This window comes from Hoplias malabaricus, chromosome 15 (assembly GCF_029633855.1).
Source record: "Hoplias malabaricus isolate fHopMal1 chromosome 15, fHopMal1.hap1, whole genome shotgun sequence".
In the NCBI taxonomy this organism is placed as follows: Eukaryota; Metazoa; Chordata; class Actinopteri; order Characiformes; family Erythrinidae; genus Hoplias; species Hoplias malabaricus.
In genome coordinates this window covers 32637254-32662199 of record NC_089814.1, presented here as the reverse complement: position 1 = coordinate 32662199, position 24946 = coordinate 32637254, and the positions used below count along the sequence as shown (strand labels likewise).

At 44.6% G+C, this 24946-nt stretch overlaps 1 protein-coding gene across 7 annotated transcripts in view; it reads left to right on the top strand.

Moving 5' to 3' along the window:
- Positions 1-24946, top strand: part of znf462 (zinc finger protein 462) — a 64549-nt gene that overhangs the window by 22555 nt on the left and 17048 nt on the right. For 6 of the 7 annotated variants that reach the window (XR_010795478.1, XR_010795477.1, XM_066645534.1 and 3 more), the window contains exons 2-4: positions 14763-15016; positions 15255-20617; positions 21981-22118. Coding sequence is in view for 5 of the 7 variants with exons in the window: in XM_066645534.1 (XP_066501631.1) it covers positions 14794-15016; positions 15255-20617; positions 21981-22118 (5724 nt within the window). In the remaining 2 variants the exon portion in view is untranslated. Of the gene's footprint in view, positions 1-14762; positions 15017-15254; positions 20618-21980; positions 22119-24946 lie in introns of those variants that run through there. The other variant, XM_066645535.1, reaches the window with a different exon arrangement.

Below are 24946 nucleotides of genomic sequence, written 5' to 3'. Positions count from 1 at the left end.
ATCCTGTTACCATTAGCGGTAATATTCCCCTTGCTGCACTTGCTTGGAGCTTGTGGTTCAGCATTTCTGACAGAGGTGGGACGATATGGCAACAATATTACATGGTGATACGGGAAGCCATTTCCATCATTTGTATCACAATGTTGTTCCTGATGAGTTTGATGAATTGAAACAGACATAAACACAGTGATAGTTAATGCAGGACCAACAGTGACCCATTATGGTGCATCTTCAGCCTGCTAAATGTGAATGAGTGAGTGAATTTCTTGGATTGTGAGAAAACAACTTCAAATACTGAACTTTGGGAGTGTGGCTGTGGGTTATTCTGATAAACCGAAAGTAAGAAAGGTGTAACAAAGGCCACACTATATTTAGTTTTTCACACTTCTATGTCATTTCCTGTTGACTTTTCCTTTTCTTTCTTGAAGCTAAAAAAACGAATGCCTTTTAATGTACGTTTATATTAATCTATTATTGGCATCGATCCACAGTTTCCATATTAGTCTCAGACAAGTAAGAACTTCAGAACAAATGCAGGAATCTTTCTGTCCTGAAAAAAAGGCACCATTTTTTTTTCAGAAAGGTCTTATTGAGGTCATTGGCACTCTTTTTCTTTGCCAAAACAGAGTCCACCAAACTGTGACTGTCTCCAGGGTGGTCCCAGACTCATCTGCAAAAGGTTCATCTTCAACATGCAGGCCACGGTGTGGCAGTGGTTATTTCTGTTGCTTGCGTAACCTTTGTGCGCTCAGTAGGGGCATCGTATCCAAACCCAAACCAAAATAACTCCTGAAGTGAGTGTCAGGAAGTTCTCCTCAAAGTCTCGTTGGTCGCTGTGTGATATTTGCGGAGGAGAACCACAACAAGGAGACAGAGGCAACTGAAAGGAGCTTGGCAAGTACAAATATTGTGTGGGTTCTCCAGAGGTACGACCAGTATGAATCACAAGTGGTGATATGCAAACATTGTTTTCTAGCTGTTCAGAACTTGTCTGGACTGCACTCCATAACTCTAGGGAACTCCTCTGTTCCTGTGTTTCACAACCCGAGGGTTTATAGACTTTTAGCCCATGCTTGACATTGAGCCTGATGACTCTAGGCTCATGTGCAGCTGCTCCAGGTTTTGAGTGAAGGCAGAGCCGTCGCTGTTCAGCATAAATGACGGAGAACGTGCTTCTAATTATATCAAGAATGCAAGTGATGGCATGTGGAGAGAAGATGGTCAGAATAGAACCTGGCTCATGATGAACTGAAGGCCTGGCCTGATGTGTATGCATGGGCTACCGTCCAAATCTGTGTTTTCACTGGTGGCCAGCGATGAATGTCCTTTAGAAATGTGACAGAGTGAGGTGGCAAAGGACAAATCCAAGGACAAGATTTTGAACTGGTAAATAATTCAGCACCAATCACCAAGCTCCTCGGCTACATTTCAGCTGAAAATGGTGGCCAAACCGTTGCTTTAAGAGCACAGGGTAAGAGGAAGAGACTTGTCTGGGTCTCAAACCACAGGAACTGGATGTTTGAGGAGCCTTGTGGAGTCTAAATTTAAATGGTTTTAAATGTGTAGAGCCTGGGAGAGACATTAGCACCGTGTGGGTTTGGTTTTGCTGGAGATTTTTTAGCATCAGAACCCTGCACCTCCAGCAGGATTCCAGCTCACTAAGCAGGGCTTCATTATCCAGAAGGATAACAGAACAGGAAACTGTTTCCAGTGTCCAGATCAAAATGTCTGTTCAAAAAACTACTCCAGTGAGTTGTGTTGTGGTCAGTGGAACGTCTTAGAACATCCATCCGCATAGGAACTGAGAGGCTAAAAGTGGATTTTTATTCAAAGTTTCCTTGCCTCAGCCACCGCAACGTACCAGCTCCACCATTTAAGGTGGAACAGAAGATTCAACTAAGGCATTTTCTCAGATTGTTTAGGATTCTTCCCTCTTTGGTCTAAACCCACCAGGAACACTGTGCTACAACAGTAAACATCCTTGGACAAGACTTCTAATTTTCTGAACCTTTATTATTAAAAATGAATTGTACTTTAGATAAGATCTACATTAAAGCAACACTATAAAAATGACAGCTTCAAAGTCATGGTGATGCTCCATTGACCTGTAATAGGGAGAGTAGTCTGGGCTCAGCACTATGAAAGAAAACCGCACTATGTAGCTTTTGGTGGAGCGTAGGAAACCACCCCTCTCTTCCCTCCTTCCCTCTGCACTGGGCTATAGATGGCTATATTGTTGTTGTTTGTTACTGTAGAGTGTATTCATCAGTTGTGTTTTGTCATTTTCTATCCTCCATTTTGAGAAGTTCAAATCTGTTTCAAAATGAAGAGAGTAAATACCTTTTAAAGTATGAATATACCTTCTAGCTTCAGCTAACTCCAACTCTGGTTGAACCTACCAAGTCTGAGTCTTTGGTTATCTCCTTGGAAACAAGGCATGGTCCCTTTAGGTGCGGTGGGAGGTGGTTGAGAAACTAACCCATGTGAAGAGTTGAATTTATTCAGGACCTCCTTCACATTGAGAGGAGCTAGTGGAGGTGGTTGAGGCGTCTGATCTCCCGGTTAGCCTGGGAACGTCTGGGGATCCCCTGGTTGAAGTTGTGGGAGATTCCTGGGCTTCTTTGTCTGTGACTCTGAAGTGGATTAAGCGGAAAAGGTGGTGATGATGATGATTCATGGTTTTGATGTTTTGAAAAGTATGAATCTACGATGGAGAAATAATAAAATAAAGAAAAAAACATTGACTTACAAGGTGTGTCCAAAGTTTTGACTGGTTTCGTAGCATGTGGATAGCATGTTAGCGCAACAGGTAGTTTCACTGTCATACAGGGTCAATACTTTTAAGAAGTTTGGTGTGTTCTCCCTGTGTCTGTGTGGGTTTCTTCCATGTTCTCCGTTTGGCTCCCACAGTCCAAACACACATGGGGGTCGGTGGATGGGTTGTGCAGATGTGAGTGTGTAAAGGACTGGGTGAGTGTGTGATGCCCACAGGAACCCTGAACAGGATGAAGTGTTTACAGAAAATGAATAAATGAATGACTTCAAGATTCCAGTACAGAGTTGCATCATATGCGCCTATTACAGAGAAGAACTTCAGAGGTGCTGCTGAGGTGGAACTGACAACAATCATTTTTATTTTTGTATTTTAAGCCATTTTTTAATTACAACAAACCATGCATTTCAGGTGTTAATGAAAAGGCAAGGTCTTAGGGTGTAGTTACTCTTTAAAGGTCTGAGATGTTCTAACCCACTCAGGGCCTCTCAGTGTTCCTCAGAGCGGAGAACATTCCACAGACACATGTAAAGTGATTCACGTTGTCGGCCCCCTGGGGCCTTTCGGCCTCCAGAAGAGGCCTTAAGAGTAAGCATTAGTTACGGAGTCATCGCTTTGTGTCACCAACTGCTGCGTCAGGTCGAGAATCTGCAGAAGTGTGGGTCGGGCTGATCTTCAGTCGTATCCGAGGTTCATGTTAGAAACAAGGGATACGATTAATCACATTTTTATAATATCGTTATGTAACTCCCCACAATAAACTTACTGCTAACAATGCAAATCAAAACATCACACACACACACACAGCATTAGAGTTAGAGTTAGACTATGTTAATTATTAATCATGGCGTTAGGTTCAGTGAGAGTTTCCATAAACTGGGTTTAACCGACACATGGAGTAACTTTCAGAACTGAACACACACAGCATGAATCAGAAGGTGCTGTGTCAAAAAATCTGCTAAACAGGAAATATTATTCAAATCTGATGATGTTTTCATTCACGCTGCTAAATTCACAGACGCAGCTATTGTCCGAATAAACCTGCATCACTATAAGGAACATTTAGAATAAAATATAAATATGTTTAATTGTTTTTGTAAGCTTTATATAAACACATTTGTTTCAGCTATTACAGGAAACAAAAGAAAACCACAGGAACAAACCAGAGGATGTTTGCTAAGAATAAGTCTATTTTAAAACTGATATCAGTATTTGTTTTAGAGAAAACTAATCTCATAATTAAGTGTCTAAATTCATATCAAATATGATTTATTTATGTCATATTTGTGACTATTGTATGTTATACTGTGCAGCTGTGATTTTTGAGTGCCTTAATGCTGTCAAGGATGTGACTGAAACGGCAGTAGCTTCTGTGCTAAAGAGGTTGAAGTAGGTATTAGCAGTTAGCTTTATTGCTAGCTATCGTTAGCTATGTTCAGGAACAGTAAAAATACATATATGTTTTTGTATCTGTAGGTCTTTTGTCCACTGAGAAGAACAGGGTCGAATCATTATTCAGTGTTGTGCCAGTTAGCTCTAGTGCTAGCATCAACTGCTCAGCACAATAAGCTTTTGTTTTTAAGCTTTCAAGTTGCTTATTCTCAGTTTACACAACAGAAAACAGATATATTAATAAACATAATAATAATTAATAAACCGTTTTCGTGATCATTACATTTAATGTCCATATCATTTAGTCCAGAAGTTAAGGAGATGACAATATGGATCGCCATTAATCGGCAGGTTCTTCTAGTTCATTGATGTCACTGCAATGGGTTTTTCCTGTTTGTTTTCAGACAACCCTTCTGTCACAGTGTTTGTGAAGAGAAATATGTTGATTGACCCAGTCCTCCAGCGTCTGGCATTTTACATAATGTGATCCATAATGTTATGTAATGGCCTGGTGTGGGCAAACTCAGCCTCAGAACCATGCTCCCACACTGGTCTGCTTGCTGATGGTGTTTTGGTGTTGACTAAGGCTTAATAAAGCTTAATGAATTTGAAATAGATGAGTATCACTGACGTGATGATCTTAAAGTGATTGCTATAATGAAGTTATAGTGGTAATGTAGTAAATCAAGCTAGTTACAGATTTTCAGTTTTAGCTGTGGAGCTACAAGGCTAATGTAGCTAACAAGTATTTGAAACAGTCATTACTATGAGGCTAATAGCTAGCATGTAATAATCACATAGCATATTATATAATCAATGCACACTTTTCATCAATCGTGGAGTTGTTTTTTCTTGGACAAGACTCAAGGGGCTGCTACTAGTTATAGTTGTGCCAATTTTACTTTAGCTAAAATTGCTATAATATCACTTACAGTTTTATAAGCTTTTGAACATTTATGGTTCCATTAGGGTTTTTCTTGGTCTCAAGGTTTGAATCTCCATTTTTTTTAGCGTTTTGGAGAAAACCAAGCTTACAGTCACAGTTTATATTATAACATATTTATAATATTTATATTTATATATCGGCACGGTGGCGCAGCAGGTAGTGTTGCAGTCACACAGCTCCAGGAACCTGGAGGTTGTGGGTTCGATTCCCGCTCCGGGTGACTGTCTGTGAGGAGTTGGTGTGTTCTCCCCGTGTCCGCGTGGGTTTCCTCCGGGTGCTCCGGTTTCCTCCCACAGTCCAAAAACACACGTTGCAGGTGGATTGGCGACTCGAAAGTGTCCGTAGGTGTGAGTGTGTGAGTGAATGTGTGTGTGTCTGTGTTGCCCTGTGAAGGACTGGCGCCCCCTCCAGGGTGTATACCCGCCTTGCGCCCGATGATTCCAGGTAGGCTCTGGACCCCCCGCGACCCTAACTTGGATAAGCGGTTACAGATAATGGATGGATGGATATTTATATATCACATATAATTAAAGGGACTGTAAAATATGACAGTTTTGCTCATATGTGTGAATATATTATATTATATTTCTCTACTAAGAAAACTGAGTGCCTGAATGTTGTCAGAAATGTCACTGAGACAGCATTAGCTTAACTGCTAATGAGGCTGATGTTAGCAGTAGCTATTAGCTTTATTGCTATTTGATGTTAGCCAATTTAAGAAACAGTGAAACTAAATTCCTCTGTCAAATTTACGTGCTGACACTTCATCCACTGAGGAGAATGAGGTTGAGCAGCATTCAGTGTTGTGCCAGATAGCTCTAGCGTTAGCATTGGCTGCTTATTAACACAGACCTACTAGTTTCTTTCTTCCCTTTTGTTTAAAACAGCGGCCCGATGCTAAAGTTGTTTCAAGTCTTTTTATAGGCAATTAATAGATTTACTAAAGAGTTACAAGACACCCGCATGATATAATAACGGCCCTTGGTCGTGTGGATCTTTGCTGTTTTTCTCATGGTCTGTGAATGTAAATCTGGACAAACATTAGACTCCAATTTTCTCAATCATTCCATCATTATTTCTCACCGAGGGTTGATTAGACGTGTCTGCTGAAACACGCATTATGACGGATGTGAATCTCCAGCCAGATAGTGTAATCTGCTCCTCTCTCCAAACCCCCTCCTCCTCCTTTTCCACTCCCTCTCTTCTCTGCTGGGCCGTGGTTAAGGACAGAACCCCTGTGCTGTAATCAGCTTACTGCTGGCTTACTGAAGGCCGAGTTTGGAGGAGCAGCTGCTGTGGCCGGTGGGTTTTTTTTTTTTTTTTTTTTTTTTGTGTGTGTGTGGAGGGAGTGACCAAGCGGTTGGTGATTAACGAATGTCAGTAGACTTTGGAATGAGAAGCAGTCAGACGGCTGTCTGTCCTCTATGTGTGCAGAGAGAAAGAGAGAGAGGGAGAGACTCCCAGGTGGCCGGGGCAGGCTGGCATGCTCCCCACTTCACAACCCGCCCCCCAGCGCCCTTTCTATTCTCTTCATTCTCTCTCTCTCTCTCTCTCTCTCTCTCTCTCTCTCTCTCTCTCCCCATCTTGTAGCCTTCTGTGTCACTCTCGCTCTCTCCATTCTCCAATCTTCTCATCTCCATGATTCCATCCCACGCTTCCTCCATTCTTTTCTCCACTTTTCTACTTTGTTGCTTTCTAATTCTCCAACTGTTTTCTCACTGTTTGTATCTCTCCCTTCCTTTCCTTTTCCTTCTGGCCCTCCTTCAGGCCTCCATTGTTCCACATACCTGTCCATTATAGTTCTACTACTTTTACTTGCTCTTCTCTCTCTCTCTCTCTCTCTCTCTGTCTCTCTCTCTCTCGCTCTTTCTCTCAGTGGTTTCCACCTCTGATTGTCTGGTTCTTTCACTCTATCTACCTCTCCATTCATTCTCTCTCGCTCTTTCTTGGTCGTACTGGTCTCCTCTCGCTAGCTTAATTTCTTTTACCCTGTTTTATTATGTGATCATCAACTTGTTTCCTCTCTCTCTCTCTCTCTCTCTCTCTCTCTCTCTCTCTCTCTCTCTCTCTTCTGCTCCTCACCCCAAGGCTGCAGATGTTTTCTGAGCTTTTGAAAAAAGAGGAAGTTCAGACATGCTTTGCATTTTTCGACCCCCTTGTGGAGCTTAGCTGGCAGTTCCCAAAAAAAAAAAAAAAAAAAAAAAACCCTGATTATTTATATTTTGCCTGGTTTCTGAAGAAGCGAGTGTCCTCCTGACCCCATCCAGAGGCTGTAATATGTATGGGATATAGTTTGTGCTATTTTTCTGTGGAAGGACTTGGGTACCATGCATCTGGCAGTTAGATTTCTCTGTCAGCAGCTCTCCAGAGTCTGCGAGGAAGCTCCAGTCCGTGGGTCCATGTTGTGTGCAGCTTCAACACCTAAAATGGCTGCTCTTCAAGCTCAGAAGGACCTGCAGTGATCACGTCTGTCAGATGAAAAGGCGTAGAGGTTTCACCTCATTAGACTGGCGGAGCTGAACCAGAAAAGGACAGCTCGCTACTCTAGTGAGCAAAAGTGAGAGACCGCCTTTGATTTCCACTTGAAACAACCTTAAGTTCGAGCTGTGCATTTTCTAAATTAGATATCTGTGATCAGTCAGATTTCACTGGTTTAGGGACTTACCTTACACTCATTGTCCAATTGATCAGCTCCACTGACCACACAGGAGCACTTTGTAGTTCTACACTTTCAGACTGAAGTCCACCCGTTGCTCTGCATACTTTATTATCCCCACAAGACACTCACAGAGTAGGTGTGATGTGGTGGTGGATCATTCTCAGCGCTGCAGTGACACTGACGTGGTGGTGGTGTGTTAGTGTGTGTGGTGCTGGTGTAGAGTGGATCAGACACAGCAGTGCTGCTGGAGTTTAAACCCCTCAGTGTCTGGACTGAGAACAGTCCACCGACCAAAAATACCCAGCCGACAGCGTCCTGTGTCACTGATGAAGGACTAGAGGACGAGCGACACACACTGTGCAGCGACAGACGAGCTACTGTCTCTGACTTTACATCTACAAGGTGGACCAACGAGGGAGGAGTGTCTCACAGAGTGGACAGAGAGTGGACACAGGGTTTAAAAACTCCAGCAGCACTGCTGTGTCTGATCCACTCTACACCAGCACAACAGTGAGTGTAGTTCAGTGTGTATAAAGCTTTCATCATTGAGAAATAGATACGTCTGAACCAGTAGCTGTAAAGTTCTCAGAGGAACTGAAAGCACGGCTCCTGAAAAGAATAGAAGCTCTAAGACAGGTAAAGGGTGGTCTCAAACGGGTCCTCCTGACATGTGATGAAGCTTGGCATCGAGCATATCTTTGCTCGGCGTTCCAACAGATCAGGGTGGAGCTTGTCACTGGGGCTGTAACCCGACCTGCGGAGACAATGCGTGGACTGGGCCTCTTTCAGACTTCAGACGCTAGCAGGGTTTGTTCGGAACGGACGCTCAGCCTTACGTTTTGAGGCCAGAGGTGCTTCTCAGTAGCTGAGAGGGCTCATGTGACTGTGTGCTCACCTACAAGGAATTTACACCATTCAATCTTCTCACTCGAGCTGCTTTTCTGCCCCTGGTAATAACGTGATGCTCAGTTTTCTTAAAGAAGCCTTTACAAATTATTATTTTTCACAGTGTTATTTATTATTATTATTATTATTATTATTATTATTATTATTATTATTATTATTATTTTAAGCTTTTGTTCATGTTACAGGGGTTGATTCTAATGTTGGGTTTGCATTGTTCAGTTCTCCTGTTTTAGTTCTGCTTCACATTAAATTCATAATATATATTAGAAATAATGCGGCATTGTGCTGCTCAGGTTTCCCCCTACAGTCTGAAAACACACGATGGAAGATGGAGTGGGTGAGTGACTGGGGGAGTGTGTGTCTGTGACTGGGTGAGTGTGTAAATGACTGGGTGAGCGTGTGAGTGACTGGGTGAGTGTGTAAATGACAGGGTGAGTGTGTGATTGACTGGGTGAGTGTGTAAATGACTGGGTGAGTGTGTGAGTGACTGGGTGAGTGTGTAAATGACAGGGTGAGTGTGTGAGTGACAGGGTGAGTGTGTAAATGACTGGGTGAGTGTGTGAGTGACTGTGTGAGTGTGTGAAACTGTCCACAGGTGTGAGTGTGTGAGTGACTGGGTGAGTGTGTGAAACTGTCCACAGGTGTGAGTGTGTGAGTGACTGGGGGTGTGTGTGTGTGACTGGGTGAGTGTGTAAATGACTGGGTGAGTGTGTGAGTGACTGGGTGAGTGTGTGAAACTGTCCACAGGTGTGAGTGTGTGAGTGACTGGGTGAGTGTGTGAAACTGTCCACAGGTGTGAGTGACTGGGTGAGTGTGTGAAACTGTCCACAGGTGTGAGTGTGTGAGTGACTGGGTGAGTGTGTGAGTGACTGGGTGAGTGTGTGAAACTGTCCACAGGTGTGAGTGTGTGAGTGACTGGGTGAGTGTGTGAAACTGTCCACAGGTGTGAGTGTGTGAGTGACTGGGTGAGTGTGTGAAACTGTCCACAGGTGTGAGTGTGTGAGTGACTGGGTGAGTGTGTGAAACTGTCCACAGGTGTGAGTGTGTGAGTGACTGGGTGAGTGTGTGAGTGACTGGGGGTGTGTGTGTGTGACTGGGTGAGTGTGTAAATGACTGGGTGAGTGTGTGAGTGACTGGATGAGTGTGTGAAACTGTCCACAGGTGTGAGTGTGTGAGTGACTGGGTGAGTGTGTGAAACTGTCCACAGGTGTGAGTGTGTGAGTGACTGGGTGAGTGTGTGAGTGACATAGTGAGTGTGTTAAACTGTCCACAGGTGTGAGTGTGTGAGTGACTGGGTGAATGTGTGAGTGACAGGATGAGTGTGTGAAACTGTCCACAGGTATGTGTGTGTGAGTGACTGGGTGAGTGTGTAAATGACAGGGTGAGTGTGTGAGTGACTGGGTGAGTGTGTAAATGACTGGGTGAGTCTGTGAGTGACTGGGGGAGTGTGTGTGTGACTGGGTGAGTGTGTAAATGACTGTGTGAGTGTGTGAAACTGTCCACAGGTGTGAGTGACTGGGTGAGTGTGTGAAACTGTCCACAGGTGTGAGTGTGTGAGTGACTGGGTGAGTGTGTGAGTGACTGGGTGTGTGTGTGTGTGTGACTGGATGAGTGTGTGAAACTGTCCACAGGTGTGAGTGTATGAGTGACATAGTGAGTGTGTTAAACTGTCCACAGGTGTGAGTGTGTGAGTGACTGGGTGAGTGTGTGAGTGACATAGTGAGTGTGTTAAACTGTCCACAGGTGTGAGTGTGTGAGTGACTGGGTGAGTGTGTGAGTGACTGGGTGAGTGTGTTTAACTATCCACAGGTGTGAGTGTGTGAGTGACAGGGTGAGTGTGTGAAACTGTCCACAGGTGTGTGTGTGTGTGAGTGACTGGGTGAGTGTGTGAAACTGTCCACAGGTGTGTGTGTGTGTGAGTGACTGGGTGAGTGTGTGAAACTGTCCACAGGTTATTAGTGACTGGGTGAGTGTGTGAAACTGTCCACAGGTGTGAGTGTGTGAGTGACTGGGTGAGTGTGTGAAACTGTCCACAGGTGTGAGTGACTGGGTGAGTGTGTGAAACTGTCCACAGGTGTGAGTGTGTGAGTGACTGAGTGAGTGTGTGAAACTGTCCACAGGTGTGTGTGTGAGTGACTGGGTGAGTGTGTGAAACTGTCCACAGGTGTGAGTGTGTGAGTGACTGGGTGAGTGTGTGAAACTGTCCACAGGTGTGAGTGACTGGGTGAGTGTGTGAAACTGTCCACAGGTGTGTGTGTGAGTGACAGGGTGAGTGTGTGAAACTGTCCACAGGTGTGTGTGTGAGTGACTGGGTGAGTGTGTGAAACTGTCCACAGGTGTGAGTGTTTGAGTGACTGGGTGAGTGTGTGAAACTGTCCACAGGTGTGTGTGTGTGAGTGACTGGGTGAGTGTGTGAAACTGTCCAAAAACGAGAGCGTGTGAGTGACTGGGTGAGTGTGTGAAACTGTCCACAGGTGTGTGTGTGTGTGTGAGTGACAGGGTGAGTGTGTAAGTGACTGGGTGAGTGTGTGATGGCCTACGACAGACTGAAGCCCTGTCAATGGTGTGTCTAAGTCTGGGACCACTGGGACCTTGACTAAGATGAAGCAGTTACAGAGTATGAATGAATGAATCAAGGGTAAAAATACTTTGAAAGGCCTCCTCTCCATCCAGTGTTTCTTTCCAAATAAAGGATCTTGTTCACTTTGCTGTTCCTGGAATGTGATAGACTAGGTCTTGTGGTATTTCTGTGAGGCTCTGATTGCATTCAGCCATAACTTGAGCATTTGCAAGGTGGGGTCCTGGATTAATAGTGTAGCTTACCAAGACTGTGGAGTAAAAACTCTGTAACACATGGCCTTGAGTGGCTTACTGCTTTCGCAGGGAAAACACTTGGCAACACATAATGTGATTGATGATTGTGCTCGTACATCAGTGATATTACTGAATAAAACCCCTGCCTCGGTTATGTTCGGTAAATCCAAGCTGTGGCCTTGTTTGTAGCAAGTTGAAAGCCTTGCGCGTGCACCTCATGGCCTCGTATCCTTGTATCCATGTCCCTGACTCTGTAACATTCTTGTTTATTAGCCCAAGCTGTGGATCTTCCAGGCTTTTATAAGTCCGTTTGCCTCAGAGTGAGGCTAGGGTTGATTCTGGATTGGGGGGTGGTTAGTTTGTTTTTGTTTTATTTTGTTTAAAAAAAAAAGATTTCAAGGCCATGAAAGAATGTGGAACACCTACGTAATGCTTAATACGTGTGATGTTCATTGACATCTGTGCTCTCCTGGTGAAACCAGCCCCAAGTGTGTGCTCTGGTGTATTTTCCTGCCAAGGCTAACGGATTACAACTAAACTATGCAGATTTCAAAAGTGCCCAAGCCTGCAGTAGAGGACTTAATTTCACATCCTTACCACCCAGGAGCACTACAACCCTTGCACCATATTAGGGCCGCATACTGTATCCCCTGCTTCTGTTCACTTACTAAATAGAGAGATGCACTAGAGCTGGGCGATGTGGTTAAAAAACGATATCACGATCAGTTTTTCTGATAATAAATCTCGATATTTATCATGATGTAAAATTTTGAAACACTGACAGTTTTTACAGGGCATTCTTCTAAAAATGGAAACTGAATACTCCACATGTTCTTTATTAGATAATATTAACATCAATATCTGAACATAATATACAGAATATGCACATATTATGCAAAGCACTTAAATCCACAGGGTAGGATTTCACTAGAACAATGTAAATCAGTTTAATTACCCTCTCCGGGTCATGAAAAACTCACTTCTAATCATGAAAAAAAGTCATCTGTTATCTGTGTTTTGTCGTGAAAACATTCTGAGGGCATTAGCACCTCAAGCTTTTGAAGAATTAGAAAGACTAACATGATCAATTAAAAGATAAAAACGAATAAATAAATAAATAATCATGCCCAACTGTTACACTTCACCCATTAGAAGAGTTGTATTTCATGTTTTCATGCAAGCATTTCACAGGAGGAAAATTACATTTGCACAAAGTTAAACCCACCTTATGTGTGGAGAGTCCACCTTGTGAGAGCCAGAGCAGACACGCAGACACAGAGAGAACACACCACACTCCTCACAGACAGTCACCCGGAGGAAACCCACGCAGACACAGAGAGAACACACCACACTCCTCACAGACAGTCACCTGGAGGAAACCCACGCAGACACAGGGAGAACACACCACACTCCTCACAGACAGTCACCCGGAGGAAACCCATGCAGACACAGGGAGAACACACCACACTCCTCACAGACAGTCACCCTGAGGAAACCCACGCAGACACAGGGAGAACACACCACACTCCTCACAGACAGTCACCCGGAGGAAACACACGCAGACACAGGGAGAACACACCACACTCCTCACAGACAGTCACCCGGAGGAAACCCACGCAGGCACAGGGAGAACACACCACACTCCTCACAGACAGTCACCCGGAGGAAACCCACGCAGACACAGGGAGAACACACCACACTCCTCACAGACAGTCACCTGGAGGAAACCCACGCAGACACAGAGAGAACACACCACACTCCTCACAGACAGTCACCCAGAGGAAACCCACGCAGACACAGGGAGAACACACCACACTCCTCACAGACAGTCACCCGGAGGAAACCCACGCAGACACAGGGAGAACACACCACACCCGGAGCAGGACTAGAACGCACAACCTGCAGGACCCTTGAGCTGTGACAGAGACACTACCAGTTACATCAAATAATATATTTAATTATTATTCTTAATACACACACGAGCATTGAATTAAATTTATTATAGTCTTGTTTACGTTCTAATGTTCATATTTTATCATCGTTATGTAGCAAAAATGTAGCGTGAAACAAATCAAGAGCCAGCCCTGTAATGCATGAACATACTCTGACTGGTGTAGAATTTTTGATTATCATTTGTACTGATATGTGTAAGTGATCGTAAGTGATATTATCAAAAGTGTCATTGAGTTTGTGCAGGGGCTGAAGAAGTTGCTGCAGCTGGCCATTGATTTTGGTGTCAAATATGTTTCAAAATTTTACTTTCCAGACAACTCCCATTTGTCCAAACTAGTCTTCTCCCTGTATGAACCAATCTGCCGTTGCGTTAAAAATGACTTCTCCACTGGCCATTTTATCAGCTCTGCTGACCATACAGCTGCGTTTTGTAGTTCTAAAATTACAGGCTGCAGTCCATCTGTTGCTCTGCTTCTTTGTCAGCCCCCTTTCATCCTGTTCTTCAGTGCGCTCTTACAGTAAGTGTAGCCGACAAAACGGACTTACAACAAGGGGGTTGTTTTAATTTAGTGGCGGATCGATTTTTATGTATGCAGAAGTAATGCGATATTATATCTGCCTAATATACATAGCGCACATCATCTTTCATCTTCTCAGTGGGGTTTTCACAATTTTCCTTGTTGCACACTACACTCACTCCATTTCTCCAGGGAAAGACCTCCACAAAATATGTCAGAGATCTGTGTCACAGTGGCACGAATCCGTGCTGAAAATGGCAGCCGTCCATATTTTAATGAAAAAATATTGATCCGAAACACACCAAAAAAAAAAGATAATCACACTTCGTGAAGCTGATAATAGGTCTTTGTTGACGGACATTGATTAATTCTGCCACAGGGTGCTCCCGGGGCACAAAGCATAATTATGCCACCTCCAAGAGATGGTCCCATAATCCTTCATGTTTGCATGGCAACCTCAGGGCCCAGAGCTGTCTTCATCCCTCTCTGGATTCGCTCAATCTTATTTCAGAAGGGCTTGATGCAATCTGACGGAATTGTCTGATGTAAATACGGAGACACACTGGTGTTCTCCAGCTGCGGCTTATCCCAAGGTAATAAAAAAAAGGGAACAAATCAGCCCATAATCCCTCTTCAACTGTTGTTCTTGGAACAGGCCATCCATTCAACCCCAAAACAGAGAGAAAAGATTCTTATGTGTCACATATTGTCAGCATTCAAGACCCTTGAATGATATGATACTTCTTTGGAATTTAAGCTCATTATGCTTTATCTCTTTCTTCTCTCTTGGTCTCTCTCCAGCTGTCCCTGATTTTCCAGGGAGGCCTTAGCGATGGAGGTGCTACAATGCGACGGCTGTGACTTCCGTGCCGACTCCAATGACGAGCTGAAGTCGCACATTCAGGACGTCCACACTGCCTTCTTGCAGCCCACGGAGGTTGGGGATGGGTCACTGCAACAGTCAAGGTCCAATTCCTTAAATTCCCTCAGTCACACAGAGGAGGATGAGGAGGACCTGACCAGTAACGAATATGAGTTGCCACACAAGGAAGCAGGTGCCTCTTAATGGTGTCTGTGCTCCATGCATTTCACATGTGAATCCAGTGTTTGTAAAATGGTTTTAATGAGCATTTATTTTAGTTTTATGGTGGCATTAAGCAAAATGTAATAGTAATTCATACCATTGTAGAATAGATGATATCTGGCTTAATGTGTGCCATGTGAAATAAAATTTTGCCTCTAGTGTTCATTGGGAAAATACATAACTGTTGGGTTTCTCGGTTTCTGTTTCAGGCCTCAACTCTTTTGACTCAGATTTGTCAAGTTCAAACCAAACAACATCCAGCCAGTCCAGCAAGACAACAAACCCGTTTTTCCAGTGCAAGTTCTGCGTTCGCTACTTTAGATCAAAATCTCTCCTCAATGAGCACACTAGGAAGGTCCATGGCATTGCAGGAGGAGCTTCTCCGGGCGATGGCAATTCACTCAATGCTTCCAAGCAGTCCGCCTTCAATGCTACGATGGATGATGGCATAGAAAAGGTGTACTCCTGTCAGTATTGCACATACAAGTCTCCTCGCAAAGCCAGAATCTTGAAACATCAGAGGATGTATCATAAAGACACTTTGGTAGGACATTCAGAGTCTGCTGCTGACGCAGAACCTGATACAGAGACTATGGATGCGGACTCTGATGCCTTGTCTTCAGAAGAACATTGCGAGGAGGCTCAAGATGTTCTTGCAGAGCATAATATTCTGGATTCCATGATCAAAACCCAAACCAGAGATGGTTTCAGCTGTGAGTGGTGTGGCTTTCAGACCTTGCAGAGGCAGCGCTTATGCGATCACATGATGAAGAAGCATCGCAACATGGTGAAGATCATGGTATCTTTGAAGAAGCCTAAGGGAGATGAGGGAAGTGCAGGATCCTCCAAATCCGCGTCTCCTTTATCACCAAGAAGCACTCCAACGTCCAACTTAATATCAAACGATCTGAGCGGACATGAAGTATCCGTAACTAATGTTTCGTCTTTGAAAGGGAAGGCCACATCAGGGCTGTCGAGTTTTCAGTATTCCCAAATCACAATGAAAGTACCCAACAGCACAGGATCTTCCATATTGTCAGAGAGGTCGACATTCGCAGCGTCTGACATCTCCAACTCTGCAGTAGACTTGGATTCCAGCGTTATGAATGATTCAAGAAGCAGCTCTGATGGCGAACTCTGTGACATGGATGATCCCAATTACACTGACCCATTGTCAGCTGAGGATTCTGCTAAGCTGCTTTTGTCAGAGGAGGATAATAAATTGCTGGAGACTAAAGGGATTCCAATCAGAAGACATCTGAATAGGTTCCAGTGCCCCTTCTGCTCCTTCTTGACAACACATCGCCGGAGCATCTCTCGGCACATAGAGAACATCCACCTGTCCGGCAAAACCACTTTGTACAAATGTGATGAGTGCCCGTTTCTTTGCACCAGTAGTCTAAAACTCACTGCACACAAGCAATGTCATGGTGGCTCCTCTGAATGGGACACCATGGACCTAACAAACGAAAGCCCAGATACTCAAAAAGAAGTCTCCGAACCCGTGAACGGAGGGAATGGCAGCTCCAAAATGAATGGGAAGAAATTCACTGCTGTAGATGAGCAGCAAAACTCTCATCATTGTGCACTCTGTAACTTTTCTACAGCAACACTGAAAGGCTTACGTGTCCACCAGCAACATAAGCACTCGTACTGCGATGAGATTCAAGGCTCAGGTCAAGAGGGCTCATCAAATGAGCAGCAAGATTCTGAGACTGAATCATACAACTCATTAAATTTTGTGCAAAAAACTCAAACGTCAATCCTTGGGTTTTCCTCCAGAAAGCACCTTATTGGAAAAACGGCCAGGAAGTCTATCAATGACCTGCCACTGGATCTGTCGCCTGTCAAGAAACGAACAAGAATTGATGAAATTGCAAACAACCTCCAAAGCAAGATCAGTCAGAGTCAACAGCATGAGGACATCATAAACCTTGAGGAGATGGAGGAAGAAGAAGATGAAAACGAAAACCATATTGACGATGAGCAAAAGGAAAGGGAGAACTCTGAGATTCAGAGTCAGAGGTTCACCTATAATACGCAGCATCTGTTCATTAGGAAATCGGGCGGTGCTCAGGCAGAGCGTGGCGTTGGCAAAAGGAAACGTAGCTTGCATCCCAAATTAAGCTCCAGAGCTGTTCCCATCCAAGTCACTGTCTCTGATGATGAGGACAGCCATTTTAGTGCCTCTATAGAGTCTAAAGATATCCAAGATCAAAGCAGTCAAGACAGCAGAGAAGCGTATCAAGAAAACGTTGACTACACTGAGGACCCTGCAAACCTTTTCTACTGTAAACACTGTGAGTATCAAAACAAGTCAGCCCGCAGTGTTAGTACCCATTACCAGCGAATGCATCCCTACATTAAGTTTAGCTTTAGATACATTCTTGATCCTGAGGATCAGAGTGCCGTCTTCCGTTGTCTGGAGTGTTTCATAGAATACAACAGCTTCAATGACTTACACCAGCACTACATGGATCACCATCCAGAAGCTAGCAATGTTCTCAACTTTAACCAGCCGGATTTGGTGTACACGTGCCGTTTCTGTTCGTACACCAGTCCAAACGTTAGAAGCTTAATGCCTCATTACCAAAGAATGCACCCTTCTGTGAAAATCAACAACGCCATGATTTTCTCAAGCTACGTGGTGGATCAACCTCAGAAGGGAACACCAGAGTCGCAAACGCTGAGAGAAATCTTGAACTCTGGGCCTAAGAACTTCACAACGTCTGTGCCACGGTCTTCTTTGTCAAGTCCCTCCCTCAAAAATTTGTGCAAGACCCCCGACTCGAGTGCAGAATCTGAAGCCTTTAGGGAAACACTTGATGGTAATGTTGTCGTTTATGACTGTGACATGTGCTCCTTTGCAAGCCCCAACATGCACTCGGTGTTGGTTCACTATCAGAAGAAGCACCCTGAACAGAAGGCCTCCTACTTCCGCATCCAGAAAACAATGCGGGTCATATCAGTAGACAGAGCGCAATCGTCAACCAACTCAAATTATAATTTGTCCAGTACCCCCAAGTCCTCGAATGTGGCTATGCCCATGGGTATGGATGAAGAGGTTTTCTACTGCAAGCACTGTGTTTACAACAATAGATCTGTGGTGGGCGTTCTTGTCCATTACCAAAAGAGGCACCCGGAAATCAAGGTAACAGCAAAGTACATAAAGCACGCCCCTCCTACGCCAGGGTTGATGAAGCTTATGGAAGAGCTGCAGATCGCACCTCCGAAACAGTTTATGAAGCAGTTCAGTGCCAATTCAGCTGATGGGTCAAACAATTTGCATCCAAAAGGAGCAGCAGAGAAAGGAGAGGGCGAGATGCTCTTTTTCTGTCAGCACTGCGACTACGGGAATCGTACTGTGAAAGGTGTCTTGATCCATTACCAGAAGAAGCACAGAGATGTAAAGGCGAATGCGGATTTGGTTCGAAGGCATACAGCTGTGGTTCGCAGTCAGAGAGAAAGGGCTCAAATGAACCAAACTGGAAGCTCCACATCCACTGCAACCTCAGCAACAGAAGGAGAAAAACCTAGACCGCTTAGATCTTTAAAGTGCAGGCATTGTGTCTACACATCCCCGTATGTGTATGCCTTGAAGAAACATCTGAAGAAGGATCATCCTACTGTGAAGGCCACGGCCATGACCATTCTACACTGGGCTTATCAAGATGGCATCTTGGAGGCTGGTTATCACTGTGAGTGGTGCATCTATTCCCATGCTGAACCCAACGGGTTGCTCATGCATTACCAAAGACGACACCCAGAGCACAACGTTGATTACGCGTACATGGCCAGCAAATTGTGGGCAGGTCCTGATACTTCCATCTCCAGACAAATGGGGAACTCTGAAACAAAGCATTACCAGTGCAGAGATTGTGCCTTTGAGGCTTGTTCCATATGGGATATCACCAACCATTACCAAGCTGTTCATCCGTGGGCTATCAAAGGAGACGAATCGGTCCTCCTCGATATCATCAAAGGGAATCCAACAGCGGAAAAGCTGTTACCCCAAATGGCTAAGGGAAATATCTCAATGTCCAGCCCATTCAACAGCCACCAAACTGATGAGGGCACTGTGGAGACAGGCAGAATGGCATCTGAACGTCAACCCCTCCTTGCCTTCTCCACCACCTCCTTGATATCTAACAATCCTTATCAGTGCACTGTGTGTTTGTCAGAGTACAACAGCCTTCATGGTCTTTTGACCCACTATGGTAAGAAACATCCAGGCATGAAAGTGAAGGCTGCAGACTTTGCACAGGAAGCAGACATCAACCCTAGTTCGGTTTACAAGTGCAGACACTGTCCGTATGTGAACTCCCGCATTCACGGGGTTCTCACGCACTACCAGAAACGGCATCCACTGGTCAAAGTCACAGCCGAGGACTTTGCTGACGATATAGAGGAAGTGAAAGAGTTGGGGACTGAGGGAGATGAGCGTTCCAAGAACCAGAGGCAGGGCTACGGTGCCTACAGATGCAAGATGTGCCCTTACACTCATGGAACGCTTGAAAAATTGAAGATACATTACGAGAAATATCACAATCAGTCAGCATCCGATATGTTCACTTCAGCACACGTGCAGTCTCCAGCTAACAAAGAGGACAGTGTTGCTGAATGCAGTACCACAAGTGTGAATGAAGTCTCTGAGTCCAGTGACTTTGACCTTACTCTTTCGGAAATCGCGAAGGGAGAAAAGCATGCCATATTCAAATGCCAACTTTGCAAGTACTTCTGCTCCACAAGGAAAGGCATCGCTCGCCATTATCGCATCAAGCACAACAATGTACGTGCTCAGCCAGAGGGCAAAAACAACGTCTTCAAATGCGCCCTCTGCTCCTACACCAATCCCATCCGGAAAGGCCTGGCAGCTCACTACCAGAAACGTCACGACATAGACGCCTACTACACTCATTGCTTAGCTGCATCTAAAACTATAGGAGAAAAGCCGAGTAAAGTAATGGTGCCCTTAGCCTCTGAAGAAGATGGACCAGCGATGAGTGAGGAGCTGAGGGAGGCAGTGGACCGTAGGAAGTGCTCACTGTGCTCCTTTCAGGCGTTCAGCAGGAAAAGCATCGTCTCACACTACATCAAACGCCATCCGGGGGTTTTTCCTAAAAGGCAGCACTCTAGCAAGCTTGGGCGTTACTTCACTGTGATTTACCCCAAGGAGACGGAAAAATCTACCACCATAGAGGACATTGAACTAGTGGAGGTGAAATCGGAAGCTGAACAGGAGAACGACATGGAATGGTTGCAGTTCAAGTGCATGAAGTGCTTCAAGTTGTCCTTTAGCAGTGCAGACTTACTGGTAAATCATTACAATGACTGCCACGGCAAGGAGTTGAAGCGGGACTTTGTCACTATACCAAGCCCCGCTGAGGATGACACAGAGCTCTACCAGTGTGTTCACTGTGAAATCAAGTTCCTGACCCTTCCTGACCTCAGCACCCACCTAACAGACCACAATGAAGAGTTCCAGAAGAAAGCGACACGCCAGGAGAGGAGGAAGCAGCTCCAGAGCAAGATGAAGACCGCCGAGCCAAATGAGGCGAAACCGGAAAACAAGGTAAGTTGTTATTATTGTAAGATACTTTACAATACTAAGATCCTAAAGCAACAGTGGTGACACAGTTAGGGTCACTGCCATGCAGCTCCAGGGTCCTGGGGTTTAAACCCTGCTCCTGGTTACTGTTTATGAGGAGAGTGGTGTGTTCTCCCTGTGTCTGAGTGGGTTTCCTCCGGGTGACTGCCTGTGAGGAGTGTGGTGTGTTCTCCCTGTGTCTGCGTGGGTTTCCTCCGGGTGACTGTCTGTGAGGAGTGTGGTGTGTTCTCTCTGTGTCTGCGTGGGTTTTCTCCGGGTGACTGTCTGTGAGGAGTGTGGTGTGTTCTCCCTGTGTCTGTGTGGGTTTCCTCCGGGTCACTGTCTGTGAGGAGTGTGGTGTGTTCTCCCTGTGTCTGTGTGGGTTTCCTCCGGGTCACTGTCTGTGAGGAGTGTGGTGTGTTCTCCCTGTGTCTGTGTGGGTTTCCTCCGGGTTCTCCAGTTACCGCCCACAGTCTAAAAATAAGCTGGTAGGTAGACTGAGAGAGAGAGCGAGTGATTGGGTGATGCCCTGCCCTCTTGAGAATATATCCCAGCTTTGAACCCAGTGATTCTGAGAAAGGAATTAGAAGCCATATGAACCTAAAGTCACCAACATAAGTGCATTCATTGTTTTGATTGTGGTTCAACCTTCAGTGGACCTTTACTGGCAATTTACAGCAAAGCACAACCAATGTGTTAAAGCCCTGTAATGGAACAGTGACACAGTCATGGGGTATTTACATATCTCATCTGTCCAATGAAAAACATGCATCTCCATTTTTGTGGATGAGTTTACGACATCATTTGAACCCAGCAGCTGTCCTTCACACTGTGTGAAAATGTCATGATGAATGGACCAGTAGAAATGCTCCAAAATGACTCTTTTTTATGTAGACTTCAATTGAAAGTTAAAGGTTTTTTTTTCCTACTCTTTTAATGTTTTTGGAGATACATGTTTTACTTTAAAATAATCCATTCCAGAACCAAAACGGGGCCCAGGGACAGAGCTAATCAAATGAATTGTAAAAACTTAATTATAATAGCTCCCCTAAATAATCAGGAATTTGTCATTCACACAGCTTTTGTGAGCTGTTAAGAAGAGTATCTCAGTGATTGCGTCTTGCATTTCGCATTCATTAGTTCGCAAAGGTCTTTGATGACCCAATTATGAACAACAGCGAAGCTTCCAGTGAATTGCTTTCCAGTGTATGGCTTCCACCAACCTTTGCTTTGAGAGACAGTTATGCCCAGAAGGTAAAATTACTACAAGACATGCAGGGTTTCTCAAGTTAGTTTCTTTTTAACTAAATCAGTGTCATGTCATTTCCTTGTTTTTTTTTTTCTCCAGAGTGATGGCCAAGCCGATAAGGCTCCCATTGGCTACCGATGCAACTTCTGCGTTGAGATGCACCCCACCCTTCGAGCTATCTGCAACCATCTGAGGAAACATGTCCAGTACGGGGAAGTCAAAGAAGGCCATGTGAAGGTAATATGATCCGGCAGATATAAACAAGCTAAACTTGGTGCATTTCCTATTTCCTTGTTGGTAAATCTGAGAGTTTCACAACACTAGACCGTACAGATGCCAAAAACATTTCAGTTTCAATATTAATTGGATACCTCTTTTTCTGCTTAGACACAAGTGGGGTTTAATAGTTGGGTTTATTATTATGAGCTATACTTTCCTGAAATTTCAGTTCCCATATTGGCTAGTACTCCTCCAACCACAGGATATTAGCAGCATGGGGCTGAACTCCAAGACATACTACTACTTTTTGATGTTTGAAGTCAACGTGCTTGAAGGAGAAATGCCCAGTTCTTTTATGTTAACAATGCCTATACTGGTTTGCATCATACTGCCCATGTTGGTAGGTGGATCGGCAACTCAAAAGTGTCCATAAGTGTGAGTGTGTGTCGCCCTGTGAAGTAATGGCGCCCCAGGGTGTGTTCCCACCTTGTGCCCAGTGATTCCGGGTAGGCTCTGGACCCACCAGTTTAAACAGCTTTAACGACTTCCCCAAAAGCATAGGTCTACTAGGAGACCTAGCCCAACGACAAATCAAAAGTTGTACCCAAGTGGGACACGAGGCTGGTTCATCTGTGCACAGTTTGAGGAAGAGGAAAAGAGGAAACAGTTTTCAGTTGTTCATACGCCTGGTTTTATAAATATCTGGCTTATATTGGAGGATTCCGTTTCCAGGCATTTGTGCGCAAGCACACTTTCACGCTAGCTTCCACGCAGTGTTTTATAAATGAGGCCCCCGGTTACAGAAGGCTATGGTGTCATTGAGGATCAAACCCACACTTACCAACAGCAGCACCACTTGGGAGCCCCTTGAATGATTTCCTTGCTGTAAACAGGTGCCTTTTGCCCCGCTGCTCTTTCTACTATGGCTTTTTATGTTCTCTATATAACCAGCTTCATACATCAGCGACAACAGTCCAAAAGCACTGCCGTTTCTGGTCAGATTTTCGCCCGACACACGTTCTCCCCTGGGGTACCCTCTAATCCTGCGTTAATGCAATAGCAATGTGTCATAAACTCCTTACGGAGGCCATTCCAGCCCTGCTTCGCTCAGCCTGCTCCTCGAGTGTCTCTCGCTGTTATTTGGATGGTTAAATGGCTGCATGTTCAATTAAGAGCAAGTCCTCTGGCGCGATACAAAAGGACCAGGGATGAACTGAGAGAGAGAGAGAGAGAGAGAGACATGTGTAAACCTTGAGCTTGATAGTCTTAATTTAGATTTTCTGATTTTCTAGCCTTGTTCTTTGGATCCTGTTTACATACTGCAGGCATGAATCAATGGATAATTTTTCCTCACCTATTCACTCAATTTTTGAATGCCCTTGAATAGATACCATACCAGTTCAAACTGTTTAACCTTGAGCTCAGCGCCAGCCACCTTTGCTTTTTCCATTCAGTCTTTTTTAATCATTCGTTGAAAAGCTGCAGCCGCCGCCTTGAACCCTCTCCATTATTTTTTTGCACCAGTTTAGACGACTCTGAAAGTGGCTGTTTTAATCGTTGAGCCCCCTCCCCTCCTCTTTCTGCGCTGGACTCGGAGCCAGTGCTGTGGCCTGATTGCCTTTGTGTGAAGACTAATGGATTTCTCAACTGCACTTTCTTCCCAAAAACAACCCAAACTGGACTTTTTTTTAGGGAATGCCTCCTTTTGTTGGACACAGATGCATCAAACTGTGTGGACGCCAGTGGTCAAAACACCAGTTATAGTTTGGAAAACAGTTAATATTGCATACAGGAATGTTTTAAAATGTGCAGACGTGTCAGCATGGCTAGTGGCATTCAAACCCCTTCAGTCCACCCGAAGTAAAAAAAAAACTAAACAAGACAAGTGAGGTAGAGCTGGTTTCATGTCCTGGGCAGGAAGAACGCTTGCCTTAAAGAGCTTGGGCTGAGCTATTAGTATTCTAGTGTCGGTGCTTGGCTTGGCCCCAAGGATTTAGTGCTTCGTCCCATGACAGAAAAGCCAAGTGAGGCTCAGCCGCTCCTCACTAGGGGGCAGCGGCGAGAGTGAGGGATACCACCACAGAAATGAGTGGGATGTGCTGAAGCTTAACCCCTAACCCTCCAAGACCTCCGTTGAAGTTTATGATCAAGGCGTGTGATGTTACGTATAAAGTGCAGATTCTCAACGTTCAACACATGCCACGTCTCTGTTTGTAGGTAGAAGAGGCATTTAATGATTTGAATTTGATGAAAGTCTGTCTGCAACCTCTACATCTTAGTTGTTTTTGTAATTTTATTTTTAAAAGCACCCTGGGCCAAAGGATATTTCAGACCTTGACTAGCAAGTCAGGCCTGAACTCACATTCCGACTTCCTACACTGTCTGACTCTTTAAACCTTGTGCTAACACTCAGCAATTATGGGGTCCTTTAAGCAACTGTCTAAAGATCCAAAATCAAAAGTAATCAATGACCTCAAGGCAGGGAACCGTCTGTAGAACGTAAGAAATGGCAGTTCAGAGTTGTGGAGGTCACAGTGAGATCTGGAAGAACATGAAAAGTCTCACAGAAAACTACTCATTTGTTTGTGTGAAATGCAAATCAGAAGCCCCGAATGACTGGCCGGAACCTGCAGGAAGATTGAGCTGAGCTAGGAAGGGTGGTGCAGTGTGCAGCATTGCTTGCACTAACATAATCTTTCTTACAAGAGTCGTAAGTAGGAAACTTTACTTTGGACCTTGTCGAAAATAAACTAAATAAAAATCAACATTGAAGTAGGACACACAAAATCTAGACAGGCCAAGTTTTTGGAAACGTGCTGTGGACTGATGAAGTGCTGGGATTCTTT